The sequence below is a fragment of the Pygocentrus nattereri genome, chromosome 4 (assembly GCF_015220715.1).
Source record: "Pygocentrus nattereri isolate fPygNat1 chromosome 4, fPygNat1.pri, whole genome shotgun sequence".
NCBI classification, from domain to species: domain Eukaryota; kingdom Metazoa; phylum Chordata; class Actinopteri; order Characiformes; family Serrasalmidae; genus Pygocentrus; species Pygocentrus nattereri.
The window spans coordinates 36,375,978-36,392,982 of NC_051214.1; the positions used below are offsets into that span (position 1 = coordinate 36,375,978).

Consider the following 17,005-nt stretch of genomic DNA (forward strand, 5'->3'; position numbering starts at 1 on the left):
GAAATCATCTTGGGAACTCCACCCCTCCACTGCTCCAAAACACTCGCCTTCCATTCAATGAGAAAGCTTACTCGTGTAAAAAAATGACCTATGCTGCTGAATTCATAATGATATCTTCACTGCAGATCGACAAGAGATTCTGAGATAGATGTTTTCATACTTCTGGTAAAGTAGATGCCCCAGTGCAAAGCTTTGTGGACTAGCTATCAAAGACTCAAATAAGGGAGCCCAATTTGTGCTGGATTCTGGCCTTCAAAACATCTAGAGTCTATATCATTTGGAGTTCTAATATAGAGAAGAGATTCACAGCAGCGATGTTCACTACTGTTGGCTGAAGGTCTTCGAGATTAAAGCTTTCTGATAACAAGATGAATGAATATACAAATTGTTACATCCCACATCCAGAGAGAAGATCATCATATCTTAGATTTGTTGTTAAAGAAAGCTTCCAGAAAAAGAAAAGAATGAGCAGGTTGTACTCACCATCGTATCCCCTGGGCAAGGTGTCTCGTCCATGGTTCTTCTGGGTGAGGGAACGCTTACTGTAGGCATGGGGCTGGCTGTCATAGCCCCCACCATAGTCGAAACTGGTCTTGGAGTATTTCTCCAGCTCCTTAGCCAGGTTGGAGCGGGGCGTGCTGGTAGAGATGTTGTTCTTGTAACCGTATTGTGGGATCTCCAGTTGTTTCACAAAGCACATTGGCCTAGAAGATAATCATCAACAGAGAAGGCCTGTGCATTACTGGAATTGAAAGTCAGTGGTACTGGATATTGCTTGGTCTACATACAGCTACTCTCAAAGTCTATGTCAGTTTTACATTATGTTTTATGTTAGTCTATGTCAGTTTTACATTACCTATATAAGTTAACTCTTAGAAGATGAGAGTAGTGGTGGGAACATTATTTATTGTTATTGTGATAAGTTATATCACATTAAGTCAAAATATGCCTTTCTGTGAATACTTTGAACATCTTTAGTACTTTAAAAAACTGACAAACATAATAAAGAGAACATAATTAATGTTATTTAATTGGATTTCAACACTTTTTTGACAGAAAGTATTGACACTCTGTACTGTTAGTATCTTTCTCCATCACCTAATGATTATTTTTAAGTGCATAGAGAGCAGGATCTCAATTTTCTGTAGGTTCTACTTTATTTAAGCCCTCCTAATATAACCCCATATTAAGTATATGTACTTAAACTTGAAACAAAACACTGGTTTGTTTTACCAGAGGAGGTTCTGTAATTTAAACGATCTAATGTTGTTCTGTTAGGCATAAAAATAACATGTAATGGAATAATGTAACATTTTTAAATAAATTTTTTAATAAACCGTTAAATTCAACAAAATCATTGTATTCATAGTTTTTGAGATTATTTTTAAATGTACCATGACTGGTTCTTTTTATCATTAAAAAAAGATTGTCTTAATACAAAGTAAGCCTGTGTGCATAAATTCAAATCACACACACATCTTCTAAGCCGCTTCTCTTTCTGGGTCGCATGGGGGGGGGTGCTGGAGCCTGGACAGGTTGCCAGTCCCTCGCAGGGCAGACAGACAGACACATTCACTCACAGCAATTTACCATGTCCAATTGGCCTGACTGCATGTCTTTAGACTGTGGGGGGAAACCAGAACACCCAGAGGAAACCCACACAGACACAGGGAGAACATGCAAACTCCACACAGAAAGGACCCTGGTCACCCGGCCGGGGAATTGAACCCAGGCCCTACTTGCTGTGAGGCAACAGCACTACCCAGCATGCCACCGTGCCGCCTCATTAAGTTCAAATCATAAATAAATATTTCCTGTGCTACTTAAGCCCTGTGATGGACTGGAGGCCTGCCCAGGATGTATCCTGCCTTCTGCCCTATGACCACTGGGATAGGCTCCAGCTCCCCCCTCGACCCAGATGGATAAGTGGTTTAGAAAATAAGTGTGTGTGTGTGTGTGTGTGTGTGCATATGTGTGTTCTACTTAAGTTCAGAACCACTATTTCTCTGCTTGTTTCAATAAGCTAAGTGTGACAAATGTCCTATTACACCATCCTTTTGTTCGCAGAGACTTTTAAGGGGATGTTGCAATCAGAGCATACTCTATATCCTAGAAATGTTCCTTTTCCTGCTGTTAATACACTGTTAGATGATGGTAAATGTTCAGGACACATTCCAAGACCATTATTCCAATCTCACTTTTAGAAACTGCAGTGATTTGTGAGTTTAAGAAACATTAGTGTTTGAAAATTAAAGTCTGATGAATTCTAAAGGCACATCTGATCATTTCAGTACGTAAATTCTAATACATGTGACTTCATTTATTGATGATGGAAACAGCTGTATATCTAAACGAAGGCTATTAATGTATTAGTCTGTATTTATTAAAACATGGCCATGTTGTTCTCAGAGGCAGAGATGCTATATACAAAACTCAAAGTTTAAATGAGTGTAGTACCTTAGCACACGGTCAGACGCTTGGTTGGACTTGGTGCCGTCGCAGGACTGGTGCTTCTCCTGAACCTTAGCCATCTTCTCAGCAGCAGCTATCGGACAACCCGAGAGACTGCAACATCAGCAAAGCAATCATCAATGTAGTGTTAACACAACATTAACACACACACACTGTCATGTATTGTGAAAGGAAACACACAAACATGCACACACACACAAACACACACCCTTCAGAAACAGAGAGATTTAAAGGAATATTTAATAAACCCATAAAGGGGTGAGCTTGTGCCAGTCAGAGAAGGATGACTCCTTTTGATACTCCAGCTCCAGTTGACTGCCAGTGTTTGCAGGACCACTGTGTGCATGTGTGGGGCTCACAGGGATATTTACATGTGAATTATGTATCTCTTATGGCCTAGTTGTGTATCATGAAGACCCAGCTTTGCAGAAATCTGCTGGGCTTTTGTGGCTGACTGGCTTCAGAGAGATCCTTACAGCCAGCTACTGCAGTGTCTTCAGAGAGAGAGAGAGAGAGAGAGAGAGAGAGAGAGAGAGAGAGAGAGAGAGAGAGAGAGAGAGAGCGAGAGAGAGAGTGAGAGAGAGAGAGAGAGAGAGAGAGAGAGAGAGAGAAGAGCTGGTTGTTTGTAGTTCTATGTGGCAGTGCCAGTGCTTTTCAGTGTATTCCACCCTAAACAGCCCCCTACAGCATTCAGTTTCTCTCTCTGTCTCCTTCTCTCTCTCTCTCTCTCTCTCTCTCTCTCTCTCTCTCTCTCTCTCTCTCTCTCTCTCTCTCTCTGAAGAGACTGCAGTATCTGGCTGGAAGGATTTGTCTTTCTTTCTATCTCTCTCTTCATTTCTATTTCTTTTGCTCTATTCCTTTCTCTTTCCATTTTCTTTCTTCTTCATTCTCTCATTTTTTCTCACCTTCTACCTCTTTCCTTTTCTGTATCTCTCTCTCTCTTTCTAACGTTCTTAGTCTCTCATTTTCCCTATCATTTCTCTCTTTCTCTTTTTACTTTTTTCTTTCCTTCTTTCTCTATTGCTTTTCATCTTTTGCATTTTTTCTCTCTTGCTCCTTTGTTCTTTGCTCTCTTTCTTTCTTTCTTTCTTTCTTTCTTTCTTTCTTTCTTTCTTTCTTTCTTTCTCTGTCTCCCTTTCCATCCATCTAACTCTCCTTGTCCTTCTTTCTGTACGTGCCTCTCTTTCCATTTCTCTCTCCCTCTCTTGCATGGCCTCTTTGTCATTCTTAATCTTTTATTCACTCACTTTCTCTTATCTCTTCCTTTCTTTTTGTCTCTGTATCTTTCTTTTGCTCACATTTTTTTTCACATTTTTTCATAATTTTTTCATTGCTTTCACGTATCCATATCGTACACACACACACACACGCATATTTATACACATGCATACTTCAGTAAAAAATAAGCATGAGTGAAAAAAATGACAAACAAGAACACAAAGACATGCACTTTCAACTGCCACTCTGCAATTTCACGCGCACTCTGAAATTTCTGTGAATCGCCAGAGCCTCTCATTCACACTGCACCGCTGAATCACAGGGAGAGGTGTTGACAGGTAGACAGAAGGAACGCTGTCGATATGCTGAGTTGCCATGACAACCGAGGGCCGAGCATTGGTAGGCACATATACATGTACATATATGCAGCACAGTGTGTATGTGTGAATTTATTCCCCCCTTTTGGTGTGTTTTGTTTTCCTCAGCTCCCCCTGCTTCATATCTGCTCAGTGGGTGTGAGTCTGTCCCACAGGAGCTGTTCTATATAACATGGCCTGCAGCGGCTGTGAGTAGGGAACAGGGTGTGTGTGCCTGCGTCTGAGAGAGCGGGAGATCAGAGCAGTACGCACAAGGAGGAGACGCATCTAACACTGCGTGCATGTGCAGAGAGTGTGTGTTCGTGAATACCTTGCGCAGATCATACATATGTACCCTGTTCTATTACATGTCACTCATAACTCTAACAATAGCATACTAACGGCATGCTATTATAAAACTCTTCTTTAGGTGTAAATGGTATGAATACTCTTACCTAGTTCAAAAGATATCAGTGACTACCTACAAAAATTTTTGCTCTGCATACTTTGTAAGTCCCCCTCCACCCTGTTCTTCAATGGTCAGGACCCTCATAGGACCACTATAGTGCAAGTATTTTTTGGGTGGTGGATCAATCTCAGCTGACATGGTGGTGGTGTGTTAGTGTGTGTTGCACTGGTACGAGTGGATCAGACAAGGCAATTCTGCTGGAGTTTTTAAACACCTCAGTGTCACTGTAGTATTCTGTGGGCAGTGTCCTATGACCACTGATGAAGGACCAAAGAATGGCTATAACAAACTGTGCAGTAACAGATGAGCTATAATCTCTAACTGTTCATCAACATGTTGGACCAAAAAGGTCAGAGCTTCTGATAGAGTGGACAATGAGGGGACAAAGTGTTTAAAAACTGCACTGTCGTGTCTGATCCACTTGTACCAGCACAACACACACTAACTTGCCACTACCATGTTGGTGTCACGTAGGTGTACCTAAAATGGTGCTCAGTAAGTGAAATTATATACATTATCTTATTTAGAAATGATCGTTTAATATAGTTATAAACTGAACAAATGTCCATTATTTAAGATAAAAATGAATGTCAATGTCATTTATTTAATGAGATGTAAGCTGATCAGTATAAATACATTATAAATACATGTAAATGTCATTAACTATTTCAAATATAAACAAACATTACCATAAAACACTTTTATACCACCTCACAAAAATAATATAAGAACACATTGATACCACTTTTGCCTTCCCATACTGATACAGTTACCTGATCCTTAAGTATTAGCTGACATAGGGTACTGGTACTGATATGTGTAATGACTGTATCCTAACTAACTTATAAGTCTTGATATTTCTACAATTTCACTGTTTGTAAATATTTTATTTTTGTAAAAGTCTGGTAAAATTGTCTGTGCCTACTCATATATCACCTACTAATATTTTACCAATACTGACACTTTTTATTGTTAACCTAAATTTCTTCATCTGTGCACTTTTGACCAAAATTAAGTTGTGGCTACATGAAGGAAAAAAAGAAAAGAAAAAAGTAGTGAGCAGTGTGTTTTATAAGGTCTAAGGATCAAGACAAGCAAGCCTGGGCAAAAACCTTAATTCCTCAGATTTCCCAGCAGATCTCAGAGAGACAGACTCCTCAACACTGACACACAAATCTCTCCTCTCTTTATTCACACCTCTGCTCAAACACCAGGGCTTTCTAACATCCATGCCTGCTTTAAACAGCCTGAGAGTCTGAACAAAGTCTGAACCTGTACTAAACTGACAGCTCCTTCAGCCCCTCGGCCCGGGTGCAACACTCACCTGCGGTGGGAATTCCTGTTGCTATTAACGTGGCCGCGTCCTGAGCAGCCAGGCGTGGGGCACTTTAGAACATTCTCATGCATTGCAAGAACTTTAGGAAGACAAGATAGGAAAAGGCCAGAGAAAGTGTAGGTTAGGAACACCCAATGAGCAACTGTAAGCCTTGCCTTCTGATTGGCTTGAATTAGTTTGAATTAGCTTGCTGAAAACATTAGGCATGATGAGAACAGAGATAAAGATATCAGGCCGTACAGAGAAAGGACAGCATGCAAAGACATGCAAGCGCAATGTTAGTAGTGGGCAGTGTCACTCTAGAAGAATATAGGGTAATGCTTTATTTGGATAGATGATATTTAGATGCAGTGCGCAAAATACTCCCTGGTTTTTGGGGGCTACCGTGTGGGCTAGGGACTCCAACGTTGGCTGGCTGCTAAAGCACTCACCACAGCAGTGCTGATGTTAGCTTCAATGGCAATAAAATCTTTTGTTTAACGATTCTTCTTTTGGAAATGATCTTATCTAGTTTGGTAATGAAGTTTTCAACACATCAATTGAGATCTCTTCTTTAGTCTCTTTTCACCAATCACTTGTGAAATTGGCCAAGTTTTCAGATTCACAAATATGCTATGGCATATTGTAACGTTTTTGAGAGTAATCCCAGGCATAGTTACAGCTGCTAGTTCATGAAAGACCAACTGGTTAAACTAATTTGCTATAGCGCCGCCCTGAGGCAGACCCATTCGCCAATTGTAGGTGAAGCAAGCTAAACAATGACCTTTCCCTGAATTTGTATTTGAGCATCTATTATAGTTTAACTTTATTACAGCATAACTTTGTAATAAGTTTATTTTCAGGGACCGCCCCAGAATTTAGATGAAACATGCTGGACCCTCCAGAAACCCCTGTATTTTGTACCTTGTATAGATGCTTATCTTGCATTTGACTTCAACTAAATATCTATTCAAATCCCCTTAACTTTCTCTTACCCTAACTGTAAAATTAACTCAAAGCTGAAACCTAACACCAATCTTGGGGCTAAACCTAACCCTTATATTAATCCTAACCTAAAGGCGATTAAGAATCAACTTCTTACCATTCATTAATAACTTCTGTAGAATATCTGTAAATGATCTATGGTCTATCCAAATATAGTGGAACTAAATATAAATATTGTTGAAATCATTGAACTGCTATAGACTAAGCTTAGAGTAAGGCTGGCCGAGGTATAGAAGCCGTACAGATGTTCAGACAGCAGGTGAAAATCCATTTTAGTTGGAATAACTGCTGCATCAGGACAAAGAACAATTGCTACCAACAAGAACAACGTTTGAAGGTAAAGTTCACCAATTTTTCAAAAATTTTGCAACATGCTCTCGTCCAAAATGTATGTGAAGAGAGTTTTCAACTTTTATATGGTGATTCATAGCAGGAGCGATCAGGCCCAAATAAAGAGAGTAAACATGCACCAGTAAAAATTTTGAAGAATTGGTTAAACTTTTCTTTAGGACACAGAGGGCAAATAAACTGAAAACAAGCAAAAAATAAATAATTCAAGAGGAAACTAGTCATGCCTTCCTCATAAGTTTAAAATGCAGAAGTGTAGCCCTTGAAGTGGTTCCCTGATACGTCTAGCAACAGGCCACACTCACTGATAAGCCACTTTCAGTGACATGCAGAATATCTAGTTCAAGGTAACACAGCACACACAAGCGAGCTGTTCTCTAACTGCGTTCACAGACACACATCCATGTGTCAACAGTCACTGAGTTGCACCAAACACCAGGTACAATCACCAATAAGAACAATAAGCAAGCACGTCACATGAATGCCACACTTGAGCATGTGTCTAACAAATGCAACAGCACACTTATACTGCTCAGAGGTGAAACTACACCCATGGTCATTACAGAAGTGCAAACGAGACATTCCATTAAAAGTTAAGTGTCCTCAGAGATCTTACTTTCTGGTGGTACACGGTCTTTGTGAGGGCAGCCAGACAGACTTCGGTGGTGCGGGTACAGGCCAGTGACGTGGCCCGTGCCGTCGCATCCTGGGGTGGGACACTTGCTCTCTTTTTTCTCAGCCCTTGAGGAATCTGCACATGATAAAGAGCACACTTTGTTACATTCCAAAGGTTTTCTGTGCTAAAAAGCAATGCATGAGTGTTCTTGATTTGAATTTGTAAATCGTTTTCACATTAATAAAATATACTATATCACTACCACTATAGCCAAAACGTGCCACATGGCCTAAAGTGTGTAGACACTAATTAGTGGGTTTAGCTGTAATAGCAACATACATTGCTAAGAGGTGCATACAATTGCCATAGACATTAGCAGTAGATTGGGTTGCTCTGTAGAGTGATGTTCAATGTGGCACTGCCATGTGATGCCACCTTTCCAAGCCAGTTTAACATATTTCTGCTCTTCTAGAGCTGCCCTGGTAAACTGTAAGTGCTACCATTGTGGAGTGGAAACGTTTAAGAGCAACAACTGCTCATTAACCCGCAGAAGCTCACAGACAATAACAATAAGTGAAACAATCATCTATAGTGATCTACTGAGTTACAAGCTGCTTCTAGAAGCAGCGTTAGCACAAGAACTGCTCATAGGGAGCTTCATGAAATGGATTTCCATCACTAAGCAGCCAAACACAGATCCAAGATTACCATGCGCAATGCTAAGCACTAGCTCGACTGGTCTAACGCAAACTGCCATTGAACTCTAGAGCAGTGGAAACTCCACCTAGCAGTCTGGTTTGGCAGATGTTAGGAGAATCCTACCTGCCCAAATGCAAAGTGCCAAATGTAACTTGGAGAAGGAGGAATCATGGTCTGGGACTATTTTTCATAGTTTGGACCCCTTAAGTCCAGTGAAGAGAACACTCAATGTTTCAGCATATGATGACATTCTAGAGAATTCTGTGCTTCCAACTGTGTAGCCTTGAAGGCCCTTTTCTCTTTTACCATGATAGTGTGCCAGTGAACAAAATGAGCTCCATTAAGAAATGAGTTTGGTGTGGAAGAACTTGACTGGTCTGTACACAGCCCAGACCTTAACCTCATCAAACACCTTTTGGACGCCCTGGAGTGCTGACTTTTAGCTAGGCATTATCAGCCAACATCAGTTCCTGACCTCACTAATACTCTTGTGGCTGAATGGAAGCAAATCCCTAGAGCCATGTCCCAAAATCTAGTGGAAAGCTTTCCCAGAAGAGTGTAGGCTGTAATAGCAGCAAAGCAGGGACAAGCTCCATTTTAGTACCCATGGGTTTGGAATGAGACAAGCACATGTTGATGTGATGTTTGGGTGTCTACATGTTTTTGTACATGTAGTGTAAGCAAACAGAAAACAAAACTATATAGATGTATTATATTTTATTAATGTGGAAACATTTTTATATTTCACTATTGTTCCTCATGCACCAGTGAATATGTTCCTATGCAATGGATAACAGCAACAGTGATAGCCACATTTACTAAACCCAGTGAAAATGAGGCTGAAAGGAAAACTGACTAAATCTGTGGAGCACATCTGGTTTGTCTGCTCAATATGCCGTTGCATATTTCTATTGTTTAAAAAGTCTGTTCAACTGCTGGTTCTTAAATGTTCCCAGAATGCCATTTCATATTTCATTACAAATGTGCATTAGCCAGGAGATAATGCAGAATGACTAGGCCTGTTGTCAAGCTCGCTTATCAGGCCTTCCTCCGTGTGCATGCGCTGTTCTTCTTGGGGTGAATAGTGTCCATTTTCTTCATTCTGAATTGGGCTGCAAAGTTATACATGTGCGGTTTTAAAGGGGAGACCTTTACTGACATGTTATTGGCTTCCATCTCACTGTGGAGTGAGTGTTTGAGAGAAGAGTTAGTTTGCTGTCAGTGGATGAGTGATCTGACTGGCTCTTGGCACTAATCATGAAATTATGTGGCCAAGTTTGATTTTTTTAAAGCCAAATTAGTCTATGGCCAATCTTTTTTTTTTGGCCAATTTTTATTAACTTATGTTTTTCTTAATCCAAAGCTCACACTATGCAGGCAAAGTGAACACATGAAACATCTCACACAATTCCAGTACTTAAAGAAAATATATAGAAATATATAGAAAATATAATAGAAATGACATATATAAAACTAGCATTTTGAATATTTAAAAAGAATAATCAGTTTTGTTTATTCAGCCTATTTAAAGCTGCACTATGTAAGACCTCTTTGCTAAAATAGAAGGAAGTAGAATTACTGATTCAGGACAAAAAAACACACAGCTGTGAGTTAACAATGCTGTGAGTTAACAATGCTGTGAGTTGCCCTGTAAAACCTGAAATAATCAGTTAAAGGTTAGGGGAATTGAGCTGGATTTGGTGGGAGTTATTCTGAACCATGTCAAATGTCTTGTCAAACTCATACATACATTTAATGCCACACTTATAGACTCAAAAAGAAGGTCTGACTCAATGTTTAGATCTCAAATGCAAAATCTGAACTGTAAAATTTGAAGTACAATTATTGCTACAAAATGATCTTCTCCACATTGCGTGCAATCCCAAATGCCCACCAGAAAGGTCTCCAGATTCCCAAAACCTACAGTGTAGCTTTAAACAAAAAAGTCAAATGAGGTGCTACACTGATACTAAGAGGCAGCTGGCTACTTAAATACACATATAATTTCATGATGACATGCTGTTATAAGTGTAGCTTTCAAAAATAGCATGAGTGCATTTACCAGACTGATGCTATTTACATCATAAAATTGCAAATCAATCAATAAATGGGCAGTCGTGGGGTGGAGGTTAAGGAATCAGCCTCGTGACCAGAAGGTCATCGGTTTTATCCCCAGAGCCGACAGCACATGACTGAGATGTCCTTGAGCAAGACACCTAACCCCCAACTGCTCCCCGGGTGCTACGGATTGGGCTGCCCACCGCTCCGGGCAAGTGTGCTCACTGCCCCCTAGTGTGTGTGTGCTCACTAGTGTGTATGTGGTGTTTCACTTCACGGATGGGTTAAATGTGGAGGTGAAATTTCCCCGTTGTGGGACTAATAAGGGTCTCTTAATAAATTGGTCGATTCTGTTCTTGGCCAATTCAGCTTGTGCACCCTATGTATAAACAGGTTCAAAACTTTGCTTCAATTTTAAAATCAGATGATGAAAATGCCCAATGTTTTAAACTGGGAACTATTAAGACAAGTTAGAAGAAAATAACACAATATTTTAGTTTGCTTTATGTTTTTGCTTTGCTTCACTAATCATTTGGGGCCTTTTTACAGGTATGTACAAGCAGTTTGTTTGCATGTATATAAATTTTGAGAGACATTTCAGTAGATGACTGAGTTTTATTTAAGCAGGAATGACCGTTTTCCTATATCCATTCTTGCTTTTTTACAGCTTGGCCTGGAAATACTTAACTTTGACTGGGACTGCTGAGCAGTTTCTAAGTGTACAACATCATTGGTATCCCTCTCTTTCCTGTGGAGTATATGTACTGTATCAATGCCACCAGTATGTGGCGCAGCATTAAATATTACAGAGAAAGCTTTTTCCTCATAGTTGTAATCAAACATTTTAAAGTCCTCGCTACATGAACTTTATTGATGGCACATCTATTGAAAATCCTTCAATGCTTGTATAGAATGTTTTTCTTTCAATGGCATCCCTGTTGCAATCCATTTATTTATCACCATAATTAGCTATCTGAGTTCTCCTAAATGATACATTTCATTGTTTCTAAACAAATGGAAATTAATCTTAACTTGACCTTTTACCTGAAGTGATTCAATGTTTAATTAGGCAAAGAAGAAAAGAGAACTCTAATTGCAATGACAAAACATTGTTGTTTTTCTTTTTCTGGTGCAGTCTGATCTCATCATTCACCTTTATAAGCAACAATAATGTGTTCCCGTAGGACATTGAGACCGCAAAACATGACACTTTCCTCATAATTATCAGCCAGATTGCTTCCAGGAAATTAAAAATGACTCAGTATATCATTCCAAATTACTTTAGAAAGCTTCATGACATGCTCTGGTCATGCAGTGACCCACAGTAGATCTACTAAAGTAGTGATCTTTTCACTCCAACAGTAGTATAATATCCTGAATGGTAAATTCTTAATGTAGCCTGACTAATAGCTGCACTATTTGGATATTTCTGCAAGCTTCATACACTAAGCAGGTTGCTAAGCTGTGCAGAAAAAAAAAGACAAGGCCTATATTACATTGGACAGTATCCAGAGGTGAGCAGAGGAAGAGACGGCTTCTTAGCGCTGTAACAACCCTTTGTGAGATGTTATGCTGATACAGTGTGTCAGATTCTCATGGATAATAATAAGAGCTCATGGCATAGATGGCTCTCTCCCAGTGGCGGTGGGTGTGAATCGAAGTGGATTTGGAGAAATAGGCCGTGGACACTATCCTAGGGATAAGATTTGCTGTCCTAACGGGCCGTGCAGATTGCCATTACTCATGCCTGACAAGGCGAGCCTCTGATGTTACCATGCAGGCCCATTTTAACAACATAAGCTGCTGCCGCTACCGCTGTCACTGCCACTGCGATGAGAGTGTCTGAGAGCGGCTGGAAAAATGCGTCTGTCCCACTCAAGGAGTCCTGCAGCTAGCAAACACATGCCACTGGCGCAGTGTGTTGGAAACCAAGCTGAGACAATGGCTAAGACTGAGTGCTAAGACAACTACTGAAACAGCAATAATTGTAGGATTAAAACTTTAGAGGTTCTGTACCTCGTTCCATTTATCGTAGGATATTTGCATATTCAAGACATCTCATGGCTGAGGTTAGCAAGCACAGAGCACTAAATGCTAGGGTTCCACTTGCACATAAAAGGTATGAAAAATAGGAATTTCCAAAACTAGAGTTTTATTTTACAACACGAACAGCCATGCAAGACCTGGTAGACCATCAGAACTGTCACCATCTGAAAAAAATGACAGCTGTTTCAGTCCATCTTTCCACTGTGAGGAGTCAACTCAACACTATAGGTCAGTGAAACAAAAAAGCTGTTAGTGTTTTCAGAACAATGGTCTGACCACCCCAGCACCCAGACCTCAACATCACTGAATGTATTTGGGATTACTTGGATCGTGAGAAGCAGAAAATGCAACCAAATTCTAAGACTGAACTTTGGAGGTGTTTACAAGAAGCATAGAAAAATATATCTGAAATGATCTGAAATAAATCTGAAAGTAAGTCTCCTGAAAATGATGGATGCTGTAGTAAAGACAAAGGATGCATGTTTGTTTAGTAAATACTAAAAAAATTCTTTATCCTTAAAGGCAGTCAGATTTGACTGAAAATTAAATAAATAAAGGGTGGTCTTTAACACTTTTGCATTGAAGGAGAACATTAGGAAGATAATCGAAGTAGATAAAGCTAGCTACTTAGCTAATACTAGCAGTGTATTTACCAAATTGCGCCATGTAGCAAATCTTATATATTTCAAAGCATGAGAATTGACATTATGACTTTGCAAGTGGTGTTATGGGTCCATAAAAGCAGCATGATTCTAGCGCAAGTGTTTTAAGTGTGTGAGTCATACCTTTAGGGTAGTATGCTCTCTTTGCCCCATCATGGTTGAGTCTGACTTTGCGCTCTTCAGCTCCACTACTCTGTCTGGGGCTATGTTCCCCATGCAGCCGTGGATGGTCCCTGCGGCCCATTCCATGCTCCGAAGGCAGCATCCTGTCCCGCATGACCTTGGCCCGCTCTGACTCCAGTGCAATGGCCTTCTCCAGCAGGGACAGGTTACCCTTGGTCATGTCAAAGGCTTCGTCTGAGCGCTCTGAGGCCACAGATGTAGTGTCTTCATCACCTTCCTGGACGGCGACGCAGCTGGTCGTGTATCCTCTGGATGCTGGGCTGAGTTGCTCTTCCAGCTTCATCAGGTTGACCATGTCTGAGTAGCTCCTTTCCAGTGTTCTGGGCTGCTCCATGGGGACAGGCTGGCAGGTTTCATAACGGGGCATGTGAAGCAATTGATGTTGTTGTTGCTGCTGCAGGTGTTGCTCGATATTGTGCTGCAGCATGGGCTGCTGATCAGCCGGCTGCGTCTCGCTGAGCTTGCGGGCTAAATCAAAGCATTGGTTCCTCAGGCACTCCAGGCTGCTGAGGCACACCTCCTCCTCATTCTCCTCGGCCTGGCCATTGTGGGCCTCGGGGAAGCCCTCGTCTGGCAGCACGGCCCCATGGCCCTGGGCCAGGAGCTTCAGAGAGTCCACAGTCTCCCGCACAACATCGCTGTCCAGGTCCACACTTAACTCACCCTTCCGACTGCTCTGTTCATCTTCTTCCTCATCTTCCTCCTCACCCGCACTATTGGAGGAGCTGCTGTTCATCTCAGATTCCGTCATGGCTTGGTAGGCGGCATCCTCTGCTATCTTACCCAAGTTCAGCAAAGACTTGGCCACCAGCTCATCATAGTTTTCATACTCCTCGTTTGTCGCATTATTGTTGTTGTTGTCTTTCTCCATCATCTGACCGGGCTTTGATTGTCCACAACTGGAATATTTTTTCTCTAATGAAAGAAAATGAGATAAAGAGTTTATAAGCATATCAAGGCATTTTACATATTCAGTACAAATAGTTGATTCTCAGTAAAAATCACCTCAGTAAAAATCTTTCACGAATGCAACAGTCTCAGGAGAGACTGTATTTTTACATTACATCCATGACAAGTCTATGACAACTGTAGGTTTTCTCTGAGATGATTCCTTTTATAGGTATCATAACCTTGAAAAATATCTGTATGTAAACATATCCAGCAGTAATATATGGCAAGAAATGGTTTCCTCTCTGATGTAGTGACATGTAAGCAGCACAGCCAGCTCCGGAAATCTCCTCTTTCCCCTTAAGGGATTTCAGTATTGCCTGTATTTGGGACACGGCAGGATGAGACTGCAGGGATAAGCAGAGGATGAGGTGCTCCGTTTCTGGAGCCAGAAATATCCTCAGGAGGAGCCCGTTTCCACAGGGGAGGGGAGGGGGGAACTGAGTGTTTCTGACACCTCCTGTAGAATGGCAATGTGTCTGTGTGGAGGGGGGCCAAAGTTAATAACTCAGAGAGCCTCCTCTCTCCATTGCCCTGGAAGACACTGTCAGAAACGATTGTAGAAGTCAGGGAATGAGGCTAAGACGCATACTAAGCAAGCAGTCGCATCTGCTGCTCTCCAAGTTCAAGAGGGGAGTGAGGGGATGTTCCCTGTTCTGCACAGCACCATAGTCAGAATACTAAGAGCGTTTGTCCACTGTAGACTGTGCAATGATATGACTGTAATTCAGCCAATTAAGTGGCTCAAAACAACTCAAGAAATTAAAGAATGAGAATAATAATGACTTTTGCAGCACAGTTATTGTTTCTTGATTCATATGTCAGTTAAAAAAGTGTTCGTGAAATCATGGGTTTAGAGTTTTGGAGGGCAAAGGTATTATTACCCACTATTAACCACTACTGTTGAACAGTAGTCCAACAGCAACAAAACTCCTGATTCAATTGCCATATGTGGAATCAACTCTATAGCCCTATTGTGCAAAAAACAAAAGAGCAGCCAACTGTCGAATTACTTATGATGTCTTGTAATTGGGGACAATTCCCATATGGATCACCGAGAAGTAAATACTTTTACATTAAAGATGACATTCTGCACTTTAATCTAATAAAATTAATACAGTGTTGACCTGGACAGCCATGTTCACTAAATATGGAGTGCCAAATATGGGCTGCATTACAAGCAACAAAATTAGTACTGTCCAATTAAAGGGAAAATTTCTGCATATTTAAAGTATTAAGATGTAAACAAAATCATTTAGAGTGATATGATGGGAAACGCACAATTCTACAGAAACTAGCCAAGGTAGAATTGTGGTAATAGGAACCAGATGTCAACGTTTATTTATTTTTTAATCCATTCATGGCATTGAAAGGCTAAATAATACCTAATGAAAAAGTAATTTATTTATGTAAAAATTTAATGTCAAATATATATTTTTTTATTAAAAAATTAAAAGTTCTAACCACATATTTCAAGCTAAGAACCATTTAGGAGCGTTATGTTTTCAAGAGTGTACAGTGAAATGTTAATAAAAGAATGTATAAAGGAATGACTGACAGAAAAGATGAGTTTTGTGTTAAATTTTCCCATTCACAGACCAGCGGAGAGAAGGTCTTACCTCGCTGATGAGTCTGATCTTCATATTCCTCCTCTTCCTCATGCTCATCCTCATCTTCTTCTTCTTGTTCTTCCTCGTCATCTTGTTCATCATCTCCATCCTGCTCCACCACTTCCTCATCGTCCTCCACCTCCTCATCCATCTGCTCTACCTCTTCTCCCTCCTCCCTCTCCGCCTCTCCTTCCTCTTCCTCTTCCTCCTCCTCTTCCTCCTCTCCAGGCTCGTCATTGTCCTCGGAGCACTCTTCTTCTTCCTCCTCTCCTTCCTCTTCACCTTCCTCCTCCTCCTCTACTTCCTCCTCCAGGTCTTCCTGCTCTCTCTCCTCGACCTCGTCCATAGCATCCATCTCGTAGCCCTCGTACATCGCCGCCTCTCCGTCAGCCATGGTTAAAAAAGGTCTGCGTTTGGTGGCTGGCTCCTGTGGAGGTTTCTCCTGGCTTTTCCTCTTCTTGGCCAAAGGACATCCATAGACACTGCAGGAAGCACAACAAAGGACAAAAATTGGAAGAGAAAGGTGCACTTCTTTGTTCTACTGAGTCATTGTTAGAAACAGCTTTGAACGCAATATGACGCAATCCATTTTTAAGTTGCATGCTTTAAAGTTAAATGGCTATGGAGTGTCTGTTGCAGAGCAAACCCCTCAGAGACACAGAAATATTAGAATTGTTTAAAGCCATAGCGAAGCATAAATAACCACTGGCACTTTTATTCATGAAAACGCGGGAGCCGCTTGAACTCCGTTCCCCCAAGACGGCACTTTTGCGAATCCGCCCAGCCCCGTTTTCGACTGAACCTCCAGAATGTAGAAAGCAAAGCTCATTCAAACAGCCCTCAATTACACAAATCCCTTAATAATCATTAGCTGTTGAGAAATTCCACTTTAATTGCTCCAAAACAGCATGCACAATTATGCACGGTTTAAATGTGGAATTCAGAAAATCAATTACTCCATTTCCATATGAAAGGGCTCATTTGTGGCTTGTCAAGAGGG

General features: G+C 40.9%; 1 protein-coding gene across 10 annotated transcripts in view; it reads right to left on the bottom strand.

Annotated features, from left to right (window-relative positions):
• Positions 1-17,005, bottom strand: part of myt1la (myelin transcription factor 1-like, a) — a 78,389-nt gene that overhangs the window by 15,835 nt on the left and 45,549 nt on the right. For all 10 annotated transcript variants that reach the window (XM_017682469.2, XM_017682522.2, XM_017682483.2 and 7 more), the window contains exons 6-11: positions 16,015-16,487; positions 13,388-14,362; positions 7,800-7,934; positions 5,840-5,930; positions 2,458-2,565; positions 484-704 (exon numbers count right to left, since the gene is read on the bottom strand). In XM_017682469.2, the coding sequence (XP_017537958.1) occupies positions 484-704; positions 2,458-2,565; positions 5,840-5,930; positions 7,800-7,934; positions 13,388-14,362; positions 16,015-16,487 (2,003 nt within the window). The remainder of the gene's footprint in view (positions 1-483; positions 705-2,457; positions 2,566-5,839; positions 5,931-7,799; positions 7,935-13,387; positions 14,363-16,014; positions 16,488-17,005) is intronic.